Source organism: Channa argus, chromosome 17, assembly GCF_033026475.1.
Source record: "Channa argus isolate prfri chromosome 17, Channa argus male v1.0, whole genome shotgun sequence".
Taxonomy (NCBI): domain Eukaryota; kingdom Metazoa; phylum Chordata; class Actinopteri; order Anabantiformes; family Channidae; genus Channa; species Channa argus.
In genome coordinates, this window is record NC_090213.1 from 15438988 (window position 1) to 15462027 (window position 23040).

A 23040-nucleotide genomic window follows, 5' to 3' on the forward strand; every position below is an offset into this window, starting at 1 on the left:
GCTTTTCCTCTTCTTCCTCAGGTCCGACTTGGGCTGCACCAGTAGCGGCAGTGAGCCAGCCCAGTCTCCTACCCCACACCTACGCCCTCCCCCAGCCACCCTCATTCAACCACAGTGTGACTGCCCAGTCACCCATCATAGGTGTAACTCCATCTATTCAGACACCAGTGCCCCCACAGCACCCACTCATGACCGCCCACTTCCAGCTGACACCACAGTCGACCCAGCACCCTCCTTCCATGGTGCTTAGCATGCCCAGCCAGCCTCCCTACCCCTCGGCTCAGCCCACAGTGGCACAATCTGGGCTAACTGCCCAAGCCAACCATGTGGTTCATTCGAGCCCTCACGGTGTGATTGGCAATGGCCACTTAACCTCTCACCCCGGCCTCATCCAGCCCCCGACAATGCCTCTGACCAATGGACAGGCAGCGGCAGCACAGGCCCAACCCACACCTGCAGACAATCCGGATGGCTGTAATGGGCTTCAAATGCTGCGCACAGTGGGGATGGGGAAGTACGAGTTCAGTGACCCAGGACATCCGAAAGGTAAGCAGAGATAGTCTGAGCTGAGCACTCTGTACAGGAAGACTCTGTAGGTGTTTTTAAATTCACTGTCTAGCAGATGTTGGATCTGTCACAAGTAACTTTTCAAAGGCTAAAATCAAAGCAGATTTGTTCAGCTGGCACAACCCAGACTCAGAAGTGAATCCAAGCTGGGGAGGTGTTAAGTATTAAATCAATGTACTCTTAGCTCTCTATTCCTTGTGACCTCCCCTTATGTGGGTCCATGCTGGAATGAAACACGTAGGCCTCTTCTCTCAGCCCGTATACCAAAGCAGTTTGATGCCAACAGTCGTAAAACAAGGCTGCAAACATTCAAGCAAGGGTTGGTTAAAATACAATATGTAACCAGAGCTGATTCACTTCAAAGCTGCTCCAAGGTCACAGAGAATGGAGGTGCACCTCCTAAAGCAACAGAGAGACAGGGACTTCTAAAGCCCTGTTATACTGCCTATAGTGGATTCTTTGGAAAAAAGAACATGTACTCATCTCAAACTACTATACAACAGCAGCATCTGTATTGCTGTGCTCAAAAATTGCTTAAAAGTGTGTCAGGTTTATCTTTTTCATAGTTGGCAACACTCCCAAGGCCTACTAAACACGAAGCAGGAAGAGCTTTCAGTCCTTGCCCTCAAATCTCTCTCGGAATCGTTTGAAGCCTTGTTGACTTGTACTGTGTTTGTGAAGGCGCTTCACAGCTCCAGCTCATGCCTGAGTCTGCAAGCCGTAAATGGATGTTTGGTTTAACCTTGGAGTTTATGATGCAGGGCACTAGAAACAGATGTTCACAATTCCCCGACCAATTTTCACATTTAATGAAGCTTTTAATTTAGGTTTAGATTGTTTTCTTTTCCTGACTCATTTTGATCAATAAAATGCGAGCAAATGAACTTGTAGATTGCAAAAAAGCAATTATTTTGGAAGCTGCCTGTAATACATTGAAATGAGACTGCAGGTAGAATTGGAAATGGATAATTAGATGGGCTTGTCGGCATCGTCCAGTCTGTATTGAATGAGAGCTTTTTAGCTTTTGCCTTGTTGAATAAGCTGTCGCGATCCATTAACCACACACATGTGAAAATTTATTGACCTTATTGGAACAGGCCAAAGAAGGTAGAATATATTTGTATTTATTATTTATAAAGATCAATTTTACAGGGAAGGAAAGATGCTCTGTTGCTTTGATTAAATATATGACGAAGCTTTTGTCATCTTGCCTTATAAGGCAGAATTGAAAACATCCCCGTCTCACTTTGTAGACATCATATACACTTGAAATCTTGTGTAAGCTTCTAGGAAGGTCAAACTGATAATACAGGCACTTGAATCTCACACCCCCTCTACCATTTAGTTTTTTTTTTTTTTTTCCATCCTTGCTCGGCACTGAATAGATAAAAGTAGACACATCATTGGGGTAAAGTCACAAGGAAAGGTAAAATATTGGGCACCAATAAATTAGCAGTCATGCCGTCTTTTTAGGAGACCTCTCAGCTGACACAAAGTCTTAAGTCTTTGCAGCTGTGATTACAACAATGCCATCCCAAAGGCCCTGCCCCAAAGACTCACTGCTGTTGTTTTTATTGACTGCTTTTCTGTCTCTCTAATTATCTATATCTGTCACTTCCTGCCTTATTTCTTTCTTTCCCTCTGCTTTCATACTCACTGCAACACACGAAAAATCCCAATCTTCGCACAGGTCTTATGCATTCTGTTTTAAATCAGTTAACACTGCATATCGATGTGGAAACTGTCCTGCTACACTGGCATCGTGGTAGAATCAGGCGGGTAAGCTCTTGTGACCTGTGTTCTGGCTTGCGTCTGTTACAATTATGTTGGACCTGCTGTTAGCACTTAACAAAATAGAAGTAGTGAAAAGAAGAGAAAGCTGCTACATCTTAGAGGTCAGAGTTCTGCAGCCCACTAATGCTTGAGATGCGGGTTGGCGAATCTGATCCCAGGGCTGAGAAAGCAGGGTACACACATCTGCTATACAGATAGGTGAAAAATGAAGTGATCCACACACAGAGAGACAAAAATGCTACTCTACTTGCTTCTTGCAAACGCACACAATTTTTTATTTTTTTTTTACAAGACACACAAAAACTGGACACCAGTTCACCTTTACAGGATGAAGCAGGTTTTCTGGGGTAAAAGTCAACACAGGATGCACATGAGATGCTGAACATTGTGCTGTGCCACGAACTGGGATGCAGATAAATCAGTTATCATCCTGAAAGAGAGCTTTTAGGCATTAATTTGGATTTGGAAAATATGTGCCATTGAGAAAGTGGATAATGAAAGACTATCTTGTAATTTGTAAATGCAATGGTCAAGCTAATCCCCTGACACGAGTGTTTTTAGAAGTGACTATTGGACAAGTGGTTTAAATACCCAAGCCACCACTTAAATGATTGTGCTGTGGCATAAGAAAAATGTTTGAGCCGCCAGACACAATGCTAGTACGCACTGATGTGCAGAGGAGGTTTTGTGGCTTTTTCATGGCAAAAGCCTGAATCTTGGAGGAGCTGACATAGCTCTTCCCCCTTAATCCAGCTCCACAACAGGCCGCTTTATGGGTGCAAGTGCACACAAGTGTGTGCATGTGTATGGTTGCACATGTGCACAACCTCTTGGGTGTGACTCTGTGGATGTTTTGTCAGATGTCAGCCTCACGGCCTTAAAGCCAAACACCACAGTGACAGAAATCACACTCTGTGTTTGATTTGGCTTTGCCTTCAAAGGGAGCAATTTGTCTTCGCTCTGCATCAGTGGGCAGATCAACAACTGTGTGCTCTTCTCTCTGTGTGTCTATGGGTGTTTGTGCGTGTGTCTGTCTAGGAATTTGTCTGCTTTTTCTGTTTACAGTATATATTATGTGTGTTGTTGTGTTTCTCTGTAAATGCCATATGTTTGCGTGCCTGAGTGTGCTTGTGTGTGTTTATGGAGATTCACAGAGTAGCTTGAAGGCAGCTTTAACCTCATCACCTACTGAGATATGCCAGTCACCAAGCTGTGATCTGCCTACCTCGTTTCTCCATCCACAGCAGGGCTTTTCATAATACCTGCCTGTCATAGTGTACAAATCAAACTCCACACTTTGTTGCTGATTGTTATATTCTTTCACACCACCCACTCCTTGCTCAGTTCCTATTGTTTCTTTATTTCCCTCAACCGCAGAATTTATCAGAATAAAAAAAAAGTAGAATCTCACACTTAAATATCAACATCTGTAGCTCGATCCAAAGCAATCACAACTGTCAGCACTTCGGGGAATGTGGGAATATAGGACAACTGCTGTTAAGAGAGAGACATACAGGGAGGGCGTAAACATTAGAGAGAGAGTGATATGCTGAGAGTGGAGTCAGCGTGTGTCTGTTGACCAAGTCATTAAAATCGATGCCTGTCCTGATGAATATCAGCTGAGGCCATGCTAGTGCCGAGCTCAGCAGGGATGGACTTGCTCCTTGCAAACCTGATTGAGCACCATTTAGAAGCAGCTCATGAGTGAAAAGCACATTAATATCAAAATAAAGTTATCCATCAATTATCTCAACTGCTTATCCCGTTCAGGGTTGCAAGGGGGCTGGAGACTATCCCAGCTGTCATTGGACAAGAGGCGGGTTACACCCTAGACAGGTCATCAGTCTACGTCAGGGTCAACACAGAGGGAGATACACAGACAGACAACAATTGAAATTCACTTTCACACCTACAGTACTGGCAATTTAGAGCCACCAGTTAACCTAACATACATATCCACCAAAGCCATAGATGGAAATCATGCAAACTCCCCACAGAAAGGCTGCAGCTGGCAGGTAGATTTGAACCAGTGACCTTCTAGCTGTGAGGGAGCATCACTAATTACCATGCTGGACCAAAAGACGAATCACAGGCATTTTTAAATGTCACCACCGATACCCAAGCAAGTCACTCAAAATTATGTTTTTTTAATATTGTTTCCTTATAGATTAAATGCATACAAGGGGTAAAAAAAGAGGGAGCATGAGTGGCACACATAGACAGGCCCCATTGCAGGCACACAGAGGTGCCCTGCCTCCTCTTTGCCCAGGAAGTTCATCTTCTAGTCAGCTCACATCAGACATCATCTGGGGAGCGAGCAGTTCTGGAGCTGCTAGTGAATGCAATTAAGATGCCTTGCTGAGTTAAGATCAGTGTTTTGCTTTGCTGCGGTGTCCAGCGCCAGATCACCTTTCCTCCGCTGTGACCATTTCATCTGTCTTATCTGCCTTATTCAAACTTTGCTCTCAGTAAGGCTTTAATTATATATTCATTTTTGTTTACGTTTGGACAGAGCATATTGGCACTGCAGCATTACTGTCCACTTGCATATTGGCTCTTCGCACATTATTGCTGCAATATTGCCACACAGTCAGGCAATTATAGATCATCAAATTAGTAAGATAGTGACTGTTTGCAGAGCCTGGCTCTGTGTATTTATTTATGGAAGTTAGGTGCTTTTTTTCCCTTGGCTCATCATACTGTACCTTGTCAAAGGTTACTTTGGATTCAGCTTGCTTTATCGAGTGGTTTTAACTTTGCAACTGGTTTATGATGTTACTGGATATGAAAGTGATGCTTTATTCTTCGACATCTTTTGCAGAGTGTGTGTCTCAGCAGATATTTGTGTGGGCTAGACTATCTGCAGTTACTAAGTAAACATAAACCGTGCAGTATTATTAGCAATGCATGAATATTCACTTTAATTCGACCACAAGAGTATGCTGCTACCATGACAGGTCGTACGAACCAGTTATTAAAAACACAGCCAGTTTATGATAGCCACACTGCGACCATTAATCATAGCAAGCACATTAATTAAACCCTCCCTTTTCTTTTCTCTCCATTTTTCACTCTCCGTCTCTCTTCTACTTGATAGAGTGCAGATGATCTCGACTACATCCTCATTGCAAATTAGACAAAAAAACTCTGCTTTTCACCAAGACAAATATAATACTATATTTGGTGTAAGAGCTGTAGGGTATTTTTTTTTTTATATATATATTTTAATTTCCAATATGCTGACTTGGATCAGTGTACACAGAATAAGCAGTGGCAAATTAATTAAAGTCACTGCGGTGTTGTGCTGGGTGATTATCTTAAAGCTATCCACATCAGGATTAACTAAAGTAGAACTAGGGTTATTATGATTTCAAAATAGGCTTAACTTGGAATAGGAAATACATGGATTTTAACATGTTTTTTTCCCCCTCTGTCTCATAACATTCCTTAATAACTTGAGTGGAATCTGAATTGGGATTCACAAAAGCTGAGAAATTATTAATGAAGTTAAAATTTATTCCAATCACTGTGGACTCGATATGTGCAGGTAACTCTGTTAAACACATTTTTTGCAGTATGAGGGCAATATGCTTATGAGTAACCTTGACATGTGTCCATGTGGGACCTACATATTAATGATATTGACTCAAGCATCTCATTTTAGAGCAGCAGGAGTGATCTGGAGGCCGCTGAGCTTGTGTGAAGCTGGAGCCTAGCAGCCCCGCGATGCTGTCTCTTTAACTTTTCTATGCATGGCTTTCATTGAGATGTTTCTAGTATCGCTCCAGCTCTCAGCAAAAGGAAGCGAGTGGGGAGGAGAGTAGAGGAAACATGAGGTGAGCAGCAGCAGTGTGTCATAAACAGAGGAAGCAAAGCTGCTCACCCCTGTTCTTTCTCTCTCTTGTTATTGTATTTTAAAGGAGAGGAGCCCCGCCAGGAGCCCCATACATTATATCTCCCCACAGTTAATATAGGGATGGCGGATAGCTCATTAAGATTGATCATTTCTCATCCACCTCCACCATGCAGAACGAGGCACCGGCTTCATTAATCACCAGGATTTCAAGATAACGCTCAGTGGTGACATAGTCACAGGACCCTGAGCCTGACAGCCCGGCTGCTTCATGCATAATCACAAGCGCAGTGCAGTCGAGGAGCAGCCGCCCGGCTTCCTGCCACGCTAGAGGGGGCACCATATCTACGCCTCCTTCCCTCCTCAATTCTCTCTTCAACCTATACTCTCCTCCCTCGCCTCCTCCCCACATGTCCTCTTCACTGAAATTGTCTGTCTTTTTCACTCAGCTCCACTCCCATTCCTGACATCTGGTGTCTCCCGGCATCTTCTAGAGCAACCCCCCCACCCCCCCAACTATTCTAACCTCCACCTGCTTCCCATGCCCACTTAGAGCGACTGCTTTTTACCTCTCCCCTCACTTTTCTGTTCATCCAATTGCCTCCTGTTTCTTTTTTCCTTCAATCTCTTTTCCTCTATTGTCCATCTTTGCCGTACTAGCCCACCTGTTCCATGCTTCTCTAATTTCTCTCTCCGCCTCCCCGCTTTCTCTACTTCACTGATACGGGAGTTGTTAGCCACTTCTCTAATAGCCTGATTTTTTTTTTTTTTTTTAAGCCTTGTAATGACTCTGTTAGCAAAGTGGCAGTGGAAAATTTAGAAGAAGAAAGGATTAAAGAGAAAAAAAGTCCAGTCAGCCCAGATTGCTCATTTGCCTCTGACAGCTGGACCAAGTGTCAGATGGCTGTTTTCATCTAAAACGCCCAATCAGACTGTCTCTTTTGCCTTATTACCTTCACAAAAACTCTGCACTTTTTGCCCACAGTCACAGGTTTTTGAAATCTGTATTACTCTGTCTAAATAATCTACTACACTTTGAGCTTCACTGACAACTGAGCATATAATGAAAGCACATACAATACAACTTTTAATCTCATGGCCTCCCAGCTTAACTGTAAAGTGTAATTTTTTGTTTGTTAAATAAACAGACTTTTCTGTTTCTTGGCAATTTCTTTACTATCCTACATTTAACTCTGAAATAATAAATAATTGACAAGGTTGTGTGGCTAAATCCACAGCTTTTATCTATGGGATTTTCTGTATTAGAGCCAGTAGCTTTTTTTTTCCTGCTAAACTTTCTAATGACATATCAGTGATAGAAGTGCTTACATTCAATTATTTTACATAGTATCAATCGTAAAAGTTATATATTTTTAAACTTCCTAAAAAATAAATGTTATGCAAAAAAACTTTTGTATGTATGAAACTGAATTAGTTATATTTTGTATTTTCTGCCAATTTAAAAGGACGAAGTAGAAATACAGCCTTACCAAACTAGCCTAAACCCAGACAAAAATTGTGTACTTATGTGTAATTTAATGTTAAACCTTCAACATCCAAGCTGTGAAAACATTTGGATTATGTAGGGGCACTTCATCTGATCGGCCTCCAGGGACTCCAAATGGTTGGGAGCCACTGATTTAGGGTATAGTATAGTTTAAGCTATGACAGCTATTTATATTTTATAAGCTTACCATTTGCTATTCATATAAAATTTGAATAAAGTAGCATAGCATGGAAAAGGACACAACTGTACTCAAGTACCTGCATAAATACCCTACCTTTCGTTGTGTTTAAATATTTAATGTATATCTGAGTCCAAACTCATTTACTTCTGGGCCCTATCACAGATTTACGCACGCAGCCACTCGCACGCAGTAACCTAAATGTGTAGCTTGCCTTGTGATAAAGTGTGACACTCTGTTGCTCAGAGCTGTGGCACCATGCATTGAGTATTCAAAGGAGGTCTCAAATTGTACCCGTGTCATTTGCCTACTCCACATGAAATGTCCCACGGTTGTGTGGGAGTAAATTGATTTGTGTGTAAAGTAGTGTCAAAGTGAATGGAGGTTACACCCTCAAATGGGCCTGAATCTCATACTCCTCATGTTAGAGACAATCTGATATGACGAGATTAATTGCCACAAGTCAAATGTCGATGCGTTATTCTGCACATCAGCCATGAAATAGATGGTGATGCACTATCAATGAGGCCGAGTGTAAACACAGCAGATGTTACCAGGAAGCCAGTCAATAGCGGATGTTTCACTCTAATGAGAAAGCGTAATTGCAACTGGAAGGGAGCTCAGTATCAAAAACAGCAGCAGATGCAGCACAACATCTCAGCAAAGAGTCTGCAAGAAGTTCAGCAGTATTAGCTTCCTAATGTTAAAGATGTGCTCACTTATCTGTGTGGATAGTAGAAGTTTTTCCTTACCCAGAAACTTTTAAATGGGTTTGATAATGCATGGAAGGCATCTAATAAATACTAATGACAGGACCAGACATTAGCAAGAATGGCTACTCTTTCCAACTCATTATTCTCCAGTGTTCACAACAGGCTTAACATGCAAAGATATATATAATTATTCTGTGACTTAGACAAATGATAATGGCCTGAACTGCAATCAGGAGATCTTTGTTGGCCAGTGCTGCATCTGCAAGCTAAATAGACTTAAAATTCTTCCTTAGCAGTATAGTGGAACACAATGAGATGTCGAAACGGCAATATGCTTTTGCCCTATTACGGTTACTGAATGTGTTTTGTTGCTGGAGGCTGCAGCTCTGAATTCTAGTGTAGATTATTATCATTATTCTGCTATAGCAGTCATTGTAGCCACTCTCTTTTAGACACGGACATTACATTCTTATGTAATGCAGCTTGCTGGAGTGCAGGATTTAAAAAAAAGTATTGTATGAGAGTTAAAGTTAGATTACAACTTTACAAGGACACATCAGCCATACATAAGCACTGGAGCATGCTGGCCACAATCAGAATTTGTGGGGCAGTCCAGTCTGTCCCTGAAGAGAGAAAGAGAGCGCCAGATGGGAACAGGGAGAAAAGGAATGAAAGAAAAAAAGAGACAAAAAAAAGATGAAATGCAAAGAGTGCTCCCCTGACTCCACTGTAGGCTGGGAGCTCATTTCAGGTGTGCGATGTGCTGAGAAGACTCCCACATACAACCTAACCTCACCACTAACCTTTCTGCTTGGACTGCTGTGACTTTCACAAAGTTACCCAGTAAACACACATTGTCTTCAGGGGGAGATTTGACATTTATCTTAAGCTGCACTGGTGACATGGGAATTTTTTGTTGTTGTTTTTCTAGGAGTGTAGGTTTTTTTTTTGTGTGTGTGTGTGTGCGTAGTTGCGTTGTCCTGCTGTTAAGGGTCATCTTGGAATACATTTAGCCCACAGAGGCAAGTATCACCGATGTGCAAAGCTTGTGAGGAATGTACACATAACAAACTCATAAACACAGGAGAGGCCTAATGCAAGCTGGGTCGCATATCTACATTCTCTCACACATGCACTGGGATCTGTGCTCAGCCACCAGTACACGTCTAAAATTGAGGGGTGGCACAGCTGAGGCTGCTGGTTCCAAACTAGCGGACCTGAAAGTAACTTGAAACTTTTAATTAGTACTTAAAGTGAAGTTTGCACTTTGTTTTATTTGAAGTATATTTGCACTTTAAATACTTTAATACAACTTGACTTACGGGGGCGTGCATTTCCATCGAGTATTCTTAACATTCAATTTTCAACAGAGAGTGCAGCTGTACTTTGTATTTCCCTAACGGTAACTCTGCCAGTTTCCTTATAAGGAGAACTTCAACCACATCTTTGAAGTTTTATATTTGTGTTTATGGTCTCATTGCCATGTCAGATGAAAAATGTAGCATAATTTATCCCAGTATAACCCGCAGAGCTGGCACAGCGGTACTTCATCCTCCACCACAGCAGCAGTGAGGGGTCTCCCTTTTTATCATAAACTTTTAAAAAGACAAAGCACTGTTTTCCAGCGTCTTTGATGAAAAGCTGTAAATAGGACTAATTGTATTTTCCAGCACCTTGCTTTTTATGTCAAGAACAATTAAAATAGACCCTAAAGAAAAGCACTATGTTTTTACAGTGACTATGTTGGCGACCTTCAGTTACAGAGCTCCTTTGTGTTGTACTGACAAAAGAAAATGTTCATGTTCATATTTTAATGTGCTGATTGTGGTATTGAACACATAGAAAATTTAAAATGTTGAATAAATGACTTGTAAACTTGTGGATCTGATTTGCAATCATTTGGCTTCACAACACCTAAATCATAAAAACAAAGGCTCTGCAGCCCCATAGTACAGTTCCTAAAACTATGGCATGATGATTGGTTTGATAATGCCTGTCTAATCACTGGATCACCTCCATGCAATCACCATGTGTCCGGAAGACGTGCCCTGGGTCAGTCAATGTGTTCATAATCAGGCCACCTTATTGCATAAATATGATTATTACTGGAAGATTAAAGTGTTAAAAGATTAAAAGGTTGGGCGTAAATATTTTCTCCCACTGCCTGGAGTGTAACAAATTCCAGTCAGATAAAAACTCACTGTATGATGAAATGCTGGCGTGGACAAACTCCTTGGCTGAAGGCCGTGGACAAGTTTGGTATTTGTTGTAGATGTGATGGTGTGGTTTAAGGTCAAATCTCACCCTCAGTGTGCGCTTGGAATAGCATTGATCCAGTAAAATTGAAATCTGCATTTGTTTGTCCTGGGAGTCTCTCACATGTGCAGGGGGGAGGACTGTAAGTGTGATGCACACTTACAGTAGCTGGTCACATGCACCAGTGACACTCCAAAAGTACTTGGTTGCTCGCTCAGCCCTCTCAAGGTGAAGTGCTGTACAAATGAAACATCTGGTGCAGATGTTCTTCCAAAGGTTTTATTCATACTGATACACAAGACCTGTGTCCAAATGATTCATTTCACTCAATTAGCCTTGTTTTTCCACAGGGGTTTATAATGTGGGTTAGGTAGAACTCTGGCCCTTGCAGTAATTTTTATGAAATAGTAATGTAGCAATTTAATTAAAAAAGAAGATGGAGAAGTGTTGCACACCCACTCAGTTCTAATCAAATCCCCTCCAAGCATCCCGTATGTTATCTACACCAGCCAGCGACTCCTCATAAGCACAACATTGTTATTAGGATTATTCTCTTATGACATTGTCTTGCCTTGAGTTTGTGTGTATGTGTGTGTTCTATGTATTGGTGTGTAGGTCCATTTGCATGTGTCTGGTTTTGCATGTTTGTGTGTCTCCAGAACTGGTGTGACAATGTGCACGAAACATACAATGATGTCCTCCATTATGGTTGAGCAGAAACTGTGTGGTACAATAGGCACCGACCACTACAATTTCATGTGGCATACTGTCAGAAAAATAGCTAAAATCCATATTGGCATCTTGCCTGTTTGGCACTTTAACAACTAATAAACCAATTCAGAAATCCAAGGATTAAGTTTAGGCTGAGTAATAAAAACTGTGCTTTTTAAGCATCCAGGCCTGTATTCCTGAAGTGTTTTATCTCACTTTCCAAAGCAGCTGTTTTTGGATGTACAGTGAAGCTTATCCTACCAACCTATAATAATAATGATAGTTTGGATAGAAAAGTAAATACAAGTTAGACTCTCAAAGCTTTCTAGTAATTAGAATTTATTATTACACATTGTCTGAAATGAACAAACAATTAGTAAAGTGCTCAGATGATAGAGGAAACATAACTTGTCTAATCAGGCCCAGTTGTTATGGAACAGTTTGACTACTTTCTGTTGTAAGTATAAATACATCTTTTGGCCACAGAAATACTTAAAGTACAAATTTCTACTTTGCTGTGGGGAATGATTGATTACACCAAATGCATTTCATCAGTGTGGCGTGAGCAACATCATCGTTTGTGTGCAATTGGGTGTCAGTTGACCAATCAGAGCTTTCATCCCGACTGAACAACCGTGTCTGCTTGCAGTGGCAGAAAAACAGAATTGTGACTGCTACTTATCATCGCAGCAGTTAATTTAACTAATTAGTTTCTAATTATCAGTTAATTCAGTGTTCATCACATTTCATTAGTCCATCTTTCTGCCCCACTTACTTTATTTTGTGAGCTGACATTTGCTGTTAATGCAGTTTGTATCATTTTTTTCTTTTTTCTTTTTTTGTATACTGGTGAATTGTAAATAGATTTGTGACCACGACAGCCTAGAAAATTAACATCAAGCTGCCTTCAAGGTGCTGTCAGGACCATCAGAATGTTTAGTTCAGATTGCATGAATCATGTGAGCAAGCGGGTGATTATGTCACAGAAATTAGTGATTTTCTGTGATGCCCAGGTTACTGAGATGTGACATTTATGACACACAGAATAAAAACTTTTAGCCACAAATGTAAATTAAAGTCATGTTTTTCATGATCAGAAATGGCATATTTTTCCAATAAGAGTTTTTTTATTTGTTTGTGCATATGTGTGTATATGTACACACTTGTGTGTATGTGTGAAAGAAAAGCAACATTGTGTGTATGTGAAGCACATCAAGCTTCACCCACTCTAAGAATAAATTCATAAGTCTGAGCAGGTTGCTCTTTCTTACTGAGCTGTCATCAGCCCATATGTGATGCATTGTTTATAATATTGGATGTTTTATAATATTCTTATACTCAGATGTTGGTCAGCTTTACAGACAAAGCAGGTGGTAGGCATTCGATTAACACTAGGCTATTTCAAAAAAATCTTTCAGAGTTTGATGGAAAAATAAAAGCATGATATGTTAATATATACTTAGTCAGGAATGTCTCTCTCTCTCACACACACACACACACACACACACACACACACACACACACACACACACACACACACACACACACACACACACACAAAAGACAAAAAAGGGTTTCCTGAAACATAAATCTAGAGCCATGTAATCATGCCTGCATACACCTTGCTTGGGTTTCCCTCTGTGACCTGACTGGGTGACAGGTAATTATTCCCCGTTTTTAGTAAAAACATGGTTTGTGGGTGTGTTGTTATGAAGACATTGGAGTGCCTTAGATTTTCTTGGAAGATTTTAATTGGAAGTGAAAGAGGCATCATGATGTGATTTGTTTTTGTAGCTTAAAATGCTTTCAGTTGGAATAAACTCAACAATCCTCCTTTGAATTATTTTGGAACAGGAGTCATGTCCCAGTTATTCTTTGGGAAAAGTTATTCCTGTGCTGCATTTGCTGTAGCTTACACTTACTCCACAGTGATTGCAAAGCCAAAAAGATACTTGTGTATGTCTGTCCTCTTTTTATTTTTGTCATTCACTAGGGTGAATTTGAGATAATATGCTCAAATATAATGTAAGGCAAATATCATTGTAAAAAAAAATATTTTTAAATTGACCCTTCTAATTTTTGCTTGAAATATACTTGCACTGATTTAAATCTCCAAAACGAAAAGAAGTTATTTTTATCTTTTCGTTCCTCCAGTGCTACTACAGAGACACAGTGATCAAAGGCTGACATGCACATGATTATATAATAATAATCTATGATATACGTAATTTTGATTTCCATTTTTGGTCATTTTTGTTGTTATTTTCGACTTATGAATGTTGACCACTATTGAAAGAAGTACTCATGTCATTTAGTTATTAAATGCATCATTACTAAATACTGTTACGTGTTAAAATACTGCATTACAAATTATGTTTAATTAAAAGTACAAAAGTATTACCTTGCAAAAAACTATCAAAAGCTAAGAATATTTAATGCAGAATGTGTCCTTTCAAATCAGTGAATGATATTATTAGATTTTAAATATTGATGCATTAATGTGATCCTTGCTTTAATGTTGCAGCTGATAATGGTGAAGCTTACTTTAACGACTTACATATGCTGCTGTCATTATCATATATGTTGACTCTACAACCCTAAGTTCAAAAAAGTTGGCACAATGTGTAAAATGTAAATAAAAACAATGCAATGATTTGCAAATCTCATCAAACCATATTTTATTAACAATAGAACATAAACAACATACCAGATGTTGAAACTGAGACATTTTATAATTTTATTGAAAATATTAGCTCATTTTGAATTTGATGGCAGCAACACATCTCTAAAAAGTTGGATCAGGGTGATGTTTACCATTGTGTAGCCTCCCTACTTCCTTTAACAACTGTCTGTAAATGTCTGAGAAGTGAGGAGACCAGTTGCTGGAGTTTTAGGAGATGATTGTTTTCCCATTCTTGTCTGATGCAGGATTCTAGTTGCTGAACAGTCCTGGGCCAGTTCAGCATCCGGACTCTTCTCCTGCGAAGCCATGCTGTTGTGATGGATGCAGTATGTGGTTTAACATTGTCTTGCTGAAATATGCAAGACCTTCCCTGAAAAAGATGTCGTCTGGATGGGAGCATATGTTGCTCTAAAACGTTTATCTTTTCAGCATTGATGGAGACTTTCCAGATGTGTAAGCTGCTCACACCATAGGCACTAATGCAGCCCCACACCATCAGAGGTGCAGGCTTTTGAACTGTCTGCTGATAAAAAGCTGGATGGTCCCTCTCCTCTTTAGTCAACAGGACACGGCGTCCATGGTTTCAAAAAAGAATTTCACATTTTGATTCATCTGATCACAGAACAGTTTTCCAATGTGGCTCAGAACATTTTAAAGGAGCTTTGGCCCAGAGAACACGGCAGCATTTCTGGATCGTGTTCACATTTGGCTTCTTCTTTGCATGATGCATCTTTAACTTACATTTGTGAATTGCACAGTGAACTGTGTTCACTGACAGTTATTTCTGAAAGTTTTCCTGAGCCCATGCAGTGATGTCCAGTAGAGAATCATTCCTGTTTTTTAATGCAGTGCTGCCTGAGGGCTCAAAGATCATGCGCATCCAGTTTTGACCTTCAGTCTCTTCTGCACAGACATTCCTCCTAATTCTCTGAATCTTTTAATGATATTATATATTTTAGATGTTGAGATCTTCAAAGTCTTCACAATTTTACGTCGGAACATTTTTTCTGAAATTGTTCCACAATTTTGTCAGATTGGTGAACCTCTGCCCATCTTTACGTTCGAGAGGCTCTGCCCGTCTGAAATGCTCCTTTTACACCCAGTCATGTTACTGATGTGCTGCCAATTGACCTAATTAGTTGTCAAAAGCTCCTCCATTTCTTTTGGATTTTTTGAGATGTGTTGCTGCCATAAAATTTAAAATGAGCTGTTATATTCTATTGTATAAAATATGGGAATAAAATATGGGTTGATGAGATTTGCAAATTATTGCATTCTGTTTTTATTTACATTTTACTCATTCTTCCTACTTTTTTTGAATTGGTGTTGTGATAACTGTAATTTGAATTACATTATCTGCTGCTAGAAAGCTTGTGAATTTTACATTGGGCTCAATAAAGTCCTTTGGTTATACAGTACATTGTTTTATTAATCGAATCCTAAGAAATCCCTCATAATTCTCTAATAAATGTAGTCACACTTGGTCTAAGCCTTAACCTAGTGTGAACTCTAAACAGCCTGACTTCTAAACTATGTGACATGCATGACTTACATGTTTGTACTTTTTGTCTTCAGAAGACAATTTGTGGGATCTCTGGGACCATTATTGTATACATTCAAAGTGACGGCAGCATCTTGCCTCTGTCAAGCTTTCTCCTGCTCTCACTACACACAAACAAGAGAAGAAGGGGGGAACATTGTTTGACATCCTGCTGTAATGTTGCAGTGGACCAATGGATGCTCCCCTGGGCTGTCTTTGTTTATGTTCTTCCTCCTCAGAGCCCGTACTTGTTTGCGCTAACTTTCTTTTGCTAGTGCCAATTGTTTGCTTGCGTACGTCTGACCCTTGTACCAGAGGGTATACATAGAGGTTTGAGTGTGCAGTGAGGGACAGACGGCTCTGTGCTTTTTGCTACTCCAGGTTTTTCCTTGCTTGCCTATTGGAGAATGCAACAAAGGCCCAGGCAGTGTCTGTGAGGGGCACAAGTTCCTTTTCTCTGTCATAGTGCCCCCCACCCCCCAGCTCAGCCCAGGCTTGTTGACAGCAGTGCTGAGGCTCAGGCAGCTCAGCTCAGCAGATTCAAGCAGGGAAACATAAAGCGTCCTCATCATGGACTATTCTCTAAGGCTGTATATATGGTGCCACTGCACTCTTACAGACTGAAATCAGGACAGCTAGAGACTCGAGGGGTCTCGAGGATTTCTGATACCTTGCATGAGCTGATTTTCTGGGAGTAGGCACAAACTGTTGAGACGTCTCCAGAAATGAATGTGATGGTGATTGTTAGAGGTATGTTTTAGAGTCTGTTGAGAGTAATTGCGCTTTGAAAGAGAGCTAGACTGTCTGCTGGCTTTTATCAATTGAAAGCATTGATTGCTCATAAGATGGCATCTAGATGGGCACCCCGATAGTGTTCCTGACATTCTGCATCTGTTAAAGGCTGACGTTTAGCCCCCATAGCTCTTGAAATGAACAGACCTGATCTAAAGGGGGTAGTGTTAAACAGTAATGACTTTTAAAAAGTGAATGCCTCCTTCCTTTTTGTCTGCAGTTACAAATCAGTGTCATTTTACTTAATCTTGTGTGAGAACATGAGTTTTTCCTCAATATTGAATTTTTTGTTCTAATTGTATTTTTTATTTTTACTCTTTCACTGAATTCTGACCATCCCTGCTAACTTGGTACTCTGGAGTTAAACTCTAGAACATCAACAAAACTGGAATGATTAATCAAAAATGAGCAAGACAGGAAAAAACACAAAACCTATACAAATATGTCCAACAGTTTTCTTGAATTAGATATGAATGTGAACGAGTAAATTTTGTGATCCGGATACCAAATATCTAGTCAATAATACAGTATACATTCCTTTATTATTTAAATGAATAAATTCAACATAACAAAAAGGTTTGTTGCTTTTCAAATTTATTATAAATTGTTATAAACATGAAATAAAACAACAAAAGCAAGCATGATAAAACTTTTCTTTTTTGAGATTGAGATTGTTGAGATTTTAGCTAGGCAATGCAGAGTAGAGAGATTTAACTATTGCAAAGTGAAATACATTTTTCTTCCATAGAGAGGGGGACACAGAACAGAGAACTATATACAGCATAATTCATTATTTATTTTACTGCACTTTGCCCTTTTAGCAAGCTCATTCCCAAATGGACCAATCTTGTGTTATCTGAGCTCACTAAATCTTTTATTTTCTTTTTTAAACTCATGGTCTGATGGTGTTATGACCTTGAATATAAATCAGCAAGCTTTAGCTGCATTGAGAAAGAGGAGGGGGAAAGAAAAAAAAAGTCAGTCAAGTCATGTTTTTCAGAATTTTGTGTAAAAGGCCCCTTAGCTTCAGAGCTGATATTGCGTCTTTTCAACTGTTGTACTTGGGACCTGAGGTTGCAGAATAGAGAGATTACATTATCCAACAACTTGTGCTGATAGTGAACTTTTGACCATCTCTCTGCCTATGGGTGATTTAATATGTGCAGTCAGAAACAGAGAAACCATTTAAAGTGCTTGCAATATCAAAGTCAGCAAGGGAGAAGTAGCTTTTTTTGTCTTTTCTTTTCTTTTCTTTTTTTTAAACCTATTTGATGCTGCTTAGATCTTCATGATGTTTCTGATTCTGTGACAAATACAAGTTACCCATAATTAATTTCAGATTTTTTTCCTCATTTTAATTCTGTTTTATTAGTTAGTGCACCACTTCACATGGGAATACCCTCATAAATCCTCATGACATTATCATAATGGTTTATGGAAGGGTTTCAGGCCTTCTGTTCTCTGCAGGGGGAAAACGTTTTTGGTGAGCTCAACAATGTGAAAGCTTTCTGCCTAGAAATAGTTCTTTTGTGTGCATTTCTTATGAACTCTGTTCTTTTGTACAAGGAAGCGCATTTTCATCAGACTCCCTCTGTGTGCTTCACTCCTGCAACAGTGCTGCTTCTGCTGTTTTAACATAAGCAATAGGTAGACTCAATTTAAGTGTTTTAATAATCATTTTGTAAATTATAAATTTCCATTTAAATGAGTTTGCAGTCAAATATTGGTTTAACCTCTTAATGAGGATTTTATTTTCTTTTTTTAACAGTTAACATTAAATGATTACGCGGCTTTCTCATACATAATCTTTACCAAAAAATAAAAAAAATACATTTATTGTGGAGGCATTAATTAGAAAAATATATTATTTATATTACCATATAATAATATTTAAATGTGTCAATTTAATTGGTTTATCAAAAAAATTGTATACTTTTTTAAAATAAAAAAGATGGTGCTTATATAAAATTTGCGAACACACTGAAATTTCTTTTTTTTTTTTTATGAATGATTTTCAACAATAGAGTAGAAAATGTAACCAAAATAACATAAATATAATTTCAGTTTATTTTAATACTAAGAAATTTCATTCACTGCATCCATTTTGAAAAAAAAATCACTGTTAAACTGAAGTCCTCTTCAGGCTGAAGAAAACCTATTATGGCAGTGTTGTACATTGAATTATTGATCAGGTAGCATTGTTTGTTCAGGGTAATTAAGCTGTGAGTGTTTGTGTGGAATTGATCGTTGAAAGTTTTAACAGAAAGCAAAAATGTCAGCGTGAAAACATCAGGGTCCCTTTTTCAGCACAACATAGAATGTCATCCAGTTGGACAGAGATGTGGACAATTATGTGTTTACATGTGATGTTATCAGAAAGGCTAAGGAAAACAAGGCTGAGAAAGTGAGATGATTCGATCGATTTAAAAATGTCAACATTTAATAGGTATACTGCACTTCCCAAAACACCCCTGAAAATCTTTTCCACCATATCCAAATTTTTTTAGTAGCTCTGCCAAAATTTAAACTCTGCAAAAAAAAGTAAGGATTTTGCAGTGTTTTTTTTTTAATTTAGCAAAAATAATCGACATCTAATTTATAATATTGTTAAAAAAACAAATCATGTTTGTTGTTGGAATTTTTTTGTTGAATTTTATATATAGGAAACTGTATTTATCTGCAAGGGAAAGTAAAAACGTTTTTAACTGTTGTACAGAACAACTTGGGTAAATAGGTAGGCTACTTTTAAAATACTAAAAATACAAGAATTATTTTGAACTCATGAAATCGCATCTCAGATTTTCCTTCCATGTGTAAACACAAAATGGTGGATCTACAGAGGCACATGCTAAATACATGTAGAAACCTAAAATGGCTCCAAGTTCAGCAACCAATAGTGTGCTGAGTCAAATCTGTATAGCGACCAATCACAGTTTAGCGAGTTACTTACTTCACCTTATGTGCACTGATAGGTTACTGGTAAGGTTACTCGAGGACCCTATTGGCCACAGTTTGACAGTAGAGTTACTAGGCTGAACAGCCGAGTTGGCACAGTCTTAAACCCCCTGTGCAGGGTGTCAACCAATCGTGAAGAGCCAGCACAGGGTGTTGTTTTTTTATTGTGGAGAAGGCTTAGGGGCAGGAAACTCCAATAGCACATTTCATCACCGTTGGCAGTCCGTGATACACTTCAGAAGCATAGCACATTAACTCCTATGAGAATATCTTTGTACTTCCTGCGAAACAAACCTTACACAGTTTTATCCGCCTGGTGTGGCTCTGTGTTCTTCCAATTGATGGACCTTAGGAGAATTTTCCTTTAAGTGTATTGAGACATTTGGTTTTCCAAATCCTCCATGGACCTATTGAACAAGGCTGTGCCTCACCACACTCCACGCCAAACCTGAGAATGGTCACGCCATGTGCACTTTCATGGTCCACAGTGGTGATGAGTTGTTCTAGGGCACTCACTGATCCACCCTTAAGAAGCCACAATTAGCTTTCCATCGGGCATTCAGGTGTGTCTGCACAGCTCCAAGGGTGGCAGCCATTGTTTGCAGACGAGTGGAGTTCTCTGTCTCCCCCTCTCGCTCTTTCTATTCTAGGGGTGAATGGATGGTATGCAGTGTGGCTGATTGGAGGTGAGAACCATATCGGTCGCTGGAGATTCACTAATGCAAACTCAAAACTACTGTGTATTCACTATTCACCGTCCGTGCCCACACAGTAATCAGATAGCTGGCCGACTGACAAGCAGCAGTGGAGTGGACTGTGGAAAGTGGAGAGAGATGGATGAAAGACAAGGAAAATGACAGCCTTTGTGTGTGCATGTATACAGCTTTCTCCAGTCATTCTGCTGTGCATCTGGTCAAAGTACAGCAGTACATATAGTCCAACATTGCTTCTATTATTTCCCCCCCACCATTTCTTATTCAGCATGTTTAATAACCAAAGCCATTTTCTTTCTGGCCATTATTCCCTTGATGTTATAAATCTGAAGGATCCGTCATTCAGAGAAAAGGCATTTACCAAAGTACGCTTCTGAATTGCACCTTGCTTGTCATGTGTCTTTATACTGTATAATTTCAGCTACCAAATTAATTCAGAACTGAGCTCACGGTGTCAGTCAGGAGAATGGAAGGAGCTAAATGAGTGGATATTCCAGCCAAATAGAGGGGAGAGTGTCATTCCAGGTTAATTAAATCCCTGCTTTGAGTCTGGCGTGAACACAGACCTCTTTCAGGATGATAACAAAAAAACTCCTTTATTTCAGCTCTGGTGCCGCAACTACAATCACAAGCCTGATGATCAGTTTCCCACATTTAATGGTTAGATGGTTCTATAAAGCAAACATTCGTCCATACACACACACACCTTGCTTGTTACACACAACACTATTGACAACTAATGACTCAACAGATTTAAGCTCCAGATGAGTTTCTGGAAAAGTAACCCTTCCCGTTGCTCAGAGAAGATTTGCCACCTCTCTTATCTAAATCGGCACATATCTCAAACTGTGGGTACCTCTTGATTTTCCCCAATGTGCAATATGTGCCTTTACACAACGCACACTACGTTTTGTGCCAGATAAGTGTTTACTATGCCTCCCAGCTTGCAGTCTCTGCTGTGTTAATGCTAAGACGACAGTGTAGAAGTTGCTGCCTTAGAATCATAATGTTCTACATTATCGTGTCTGTCGCCTACTATTTGAGTCTCTTGGTGTTCTCCTTTAGTGGCATCCTCGATAGGAGATTAGCAAAGCTGCAGTGTTGCTTACCCCTCCCAAGGCTGTAGAGTAAGTTACTAGTCCCCTGCTGATTTCCACTCTCAGCATCCCCTCATGGTGCCTCATTAAGACGCAGAGAAACAAGCGCCTCCGACCCAACGCTGCAGTAAGGCCAGGCCTAACATGGGTACTACTACAGTACATTATACAGCTCACTGTGTACTGTGGCCTTCAACGGCACATCGGTTTGCTCCAAGCATGCTTTCTCAGATTTTGGTCTGTCCCTGTGTTTGTATTTTGTCTTTTTTTTTTTTCTTTTTTTTTTTCCAGAGGGGAGGACAAGGGTATGTGTGGGGTATTTTTCTAAGAGAGGAATAGAAGCAGGTGGTGGGATTTGGGGATAAGCAGTTGTTTTCTCTTTGGCCGATATTTGAAGGTCAACTCTACACCTAGTGAGGGCCCTAGTGAGAAGCCAAAGAACTTGAATTCATTATGAATATTTCACTGACGGTGTCTCTGTTTCCAGCCCATTTTTCCCTTAGATGCTTTTTAATCTCATTCATTGATGTTCTCATGCAGCAATGTAAATTTGCAGATGTTAAACATAGTCAAATAAGTGTCTTTTGCTATAATAATCCAACATTTTTATCTCATTTCTAGTTCTGTTATCTACTAGCATTCCTTGCATTTTACATAATCTTCAGTACAGTATAGATCATGTGATTTTTTTTTTCCTGCTACCTACTGTACTGCAAAAGGAAGTACACACACTTCCTTTTGCTTTTGCTGAAATGTTTAACCAAATCAGTACATGCCATCTCTTCTCTATCATATAATGAACATTGTTTCTGACTGCCCAGTATTACTGTGTTCCACAATCTGCACTTTTCAACAGTTTGTTCCGTTTCTTACTGTCAATGCTTTTGATGCACATAAATGTATGGAAGAGAGAAAATTCTAAACCCAAAATGTGGCATTGTCTGTTTCTTTTTCTTGTTCTACAGAGATGTTGAAGGAGTTGAACCAACAGCGCATAGCGAAAGAGTTTACAGACCTGAAAATTATTGTTGAAGGCAAAGAGTTTGAAGTCCACCAAAATGTTCTAGCTTCCTGCAGCTTGTATTTCAAGGACCTGGTGAAAAGGTTTGCCTTTGCTTCCCCTCCCACCAGCTGTTGATCCAATCTGTTCTTTTCATAGGGCGCATTTGTGTCGCTTTTTTCCCTTCCCCTCTCTCTCTTGCAGGTGTGTGAAGACTTTGGTTCCTAGCACAGGGCCAGCAGCCATTCCTTCCTCTTCCCGCTCAAATGAATGTATCTGAAACTGGAGACAAAAGGTCAACCCTTGTCATTACCTTTCCTCCCCATGTAGGGCAATTTAACCACATTTCCATTTTAATGAGCAGTGAAAATGTTCCATGACTGGGGATGTTTTAAAACTCACCAAAGGGCCGAAACAAAAGAATCATACATTCTACACCTTGGGTGGTAATTCACTAAAGCCACGTTGTCTTGGGGGCAGAGGGATTTTTGTCTCCCAAGCTACCATATTTTTCTGTTACTAATTCATGAGTTTTTGCTGCAAAACAACCTTTTCATATGCAAATACATCATGGTTAGTCTAATCAGAAAGACATTTCAGAGTCACAAACAAAGGACAAAACAAAAGGCAGCTTACTTAACGACCACTTTCACAGGTTTACGCCACCCTTCACTAATGTAT

At 39.7% G+C, this 23040-nt stretch overlaps 1 protein-coding gene across 4 annotated transcripts in view; it reads left to right on the forward strand.

Moving 5' to 3' along the window:
- The window catches only part of LOC137102175 (kelch-like protein 29), a 191466-nt gene that overhangs the window by 98713 nt on the left and 69713 nt on the right, over positions 1–23040 (forward strand). For all 4 annotated transcript variants that reach the window (XM_067481395.1, XM_067481394.1, XM_067481397.1 and 1 more), the window contains 2 exons: positions 22–546; positions 22325–22463. In XM_067481395.1, coding sequence (XP_067337496.1) covers positions 22–546; positions 22325–22463 — 664 coding nt within the window. The remainder of the gene's footprint in view (positions 1–21; positions 547–22324; positions 22464–23040) is intronic.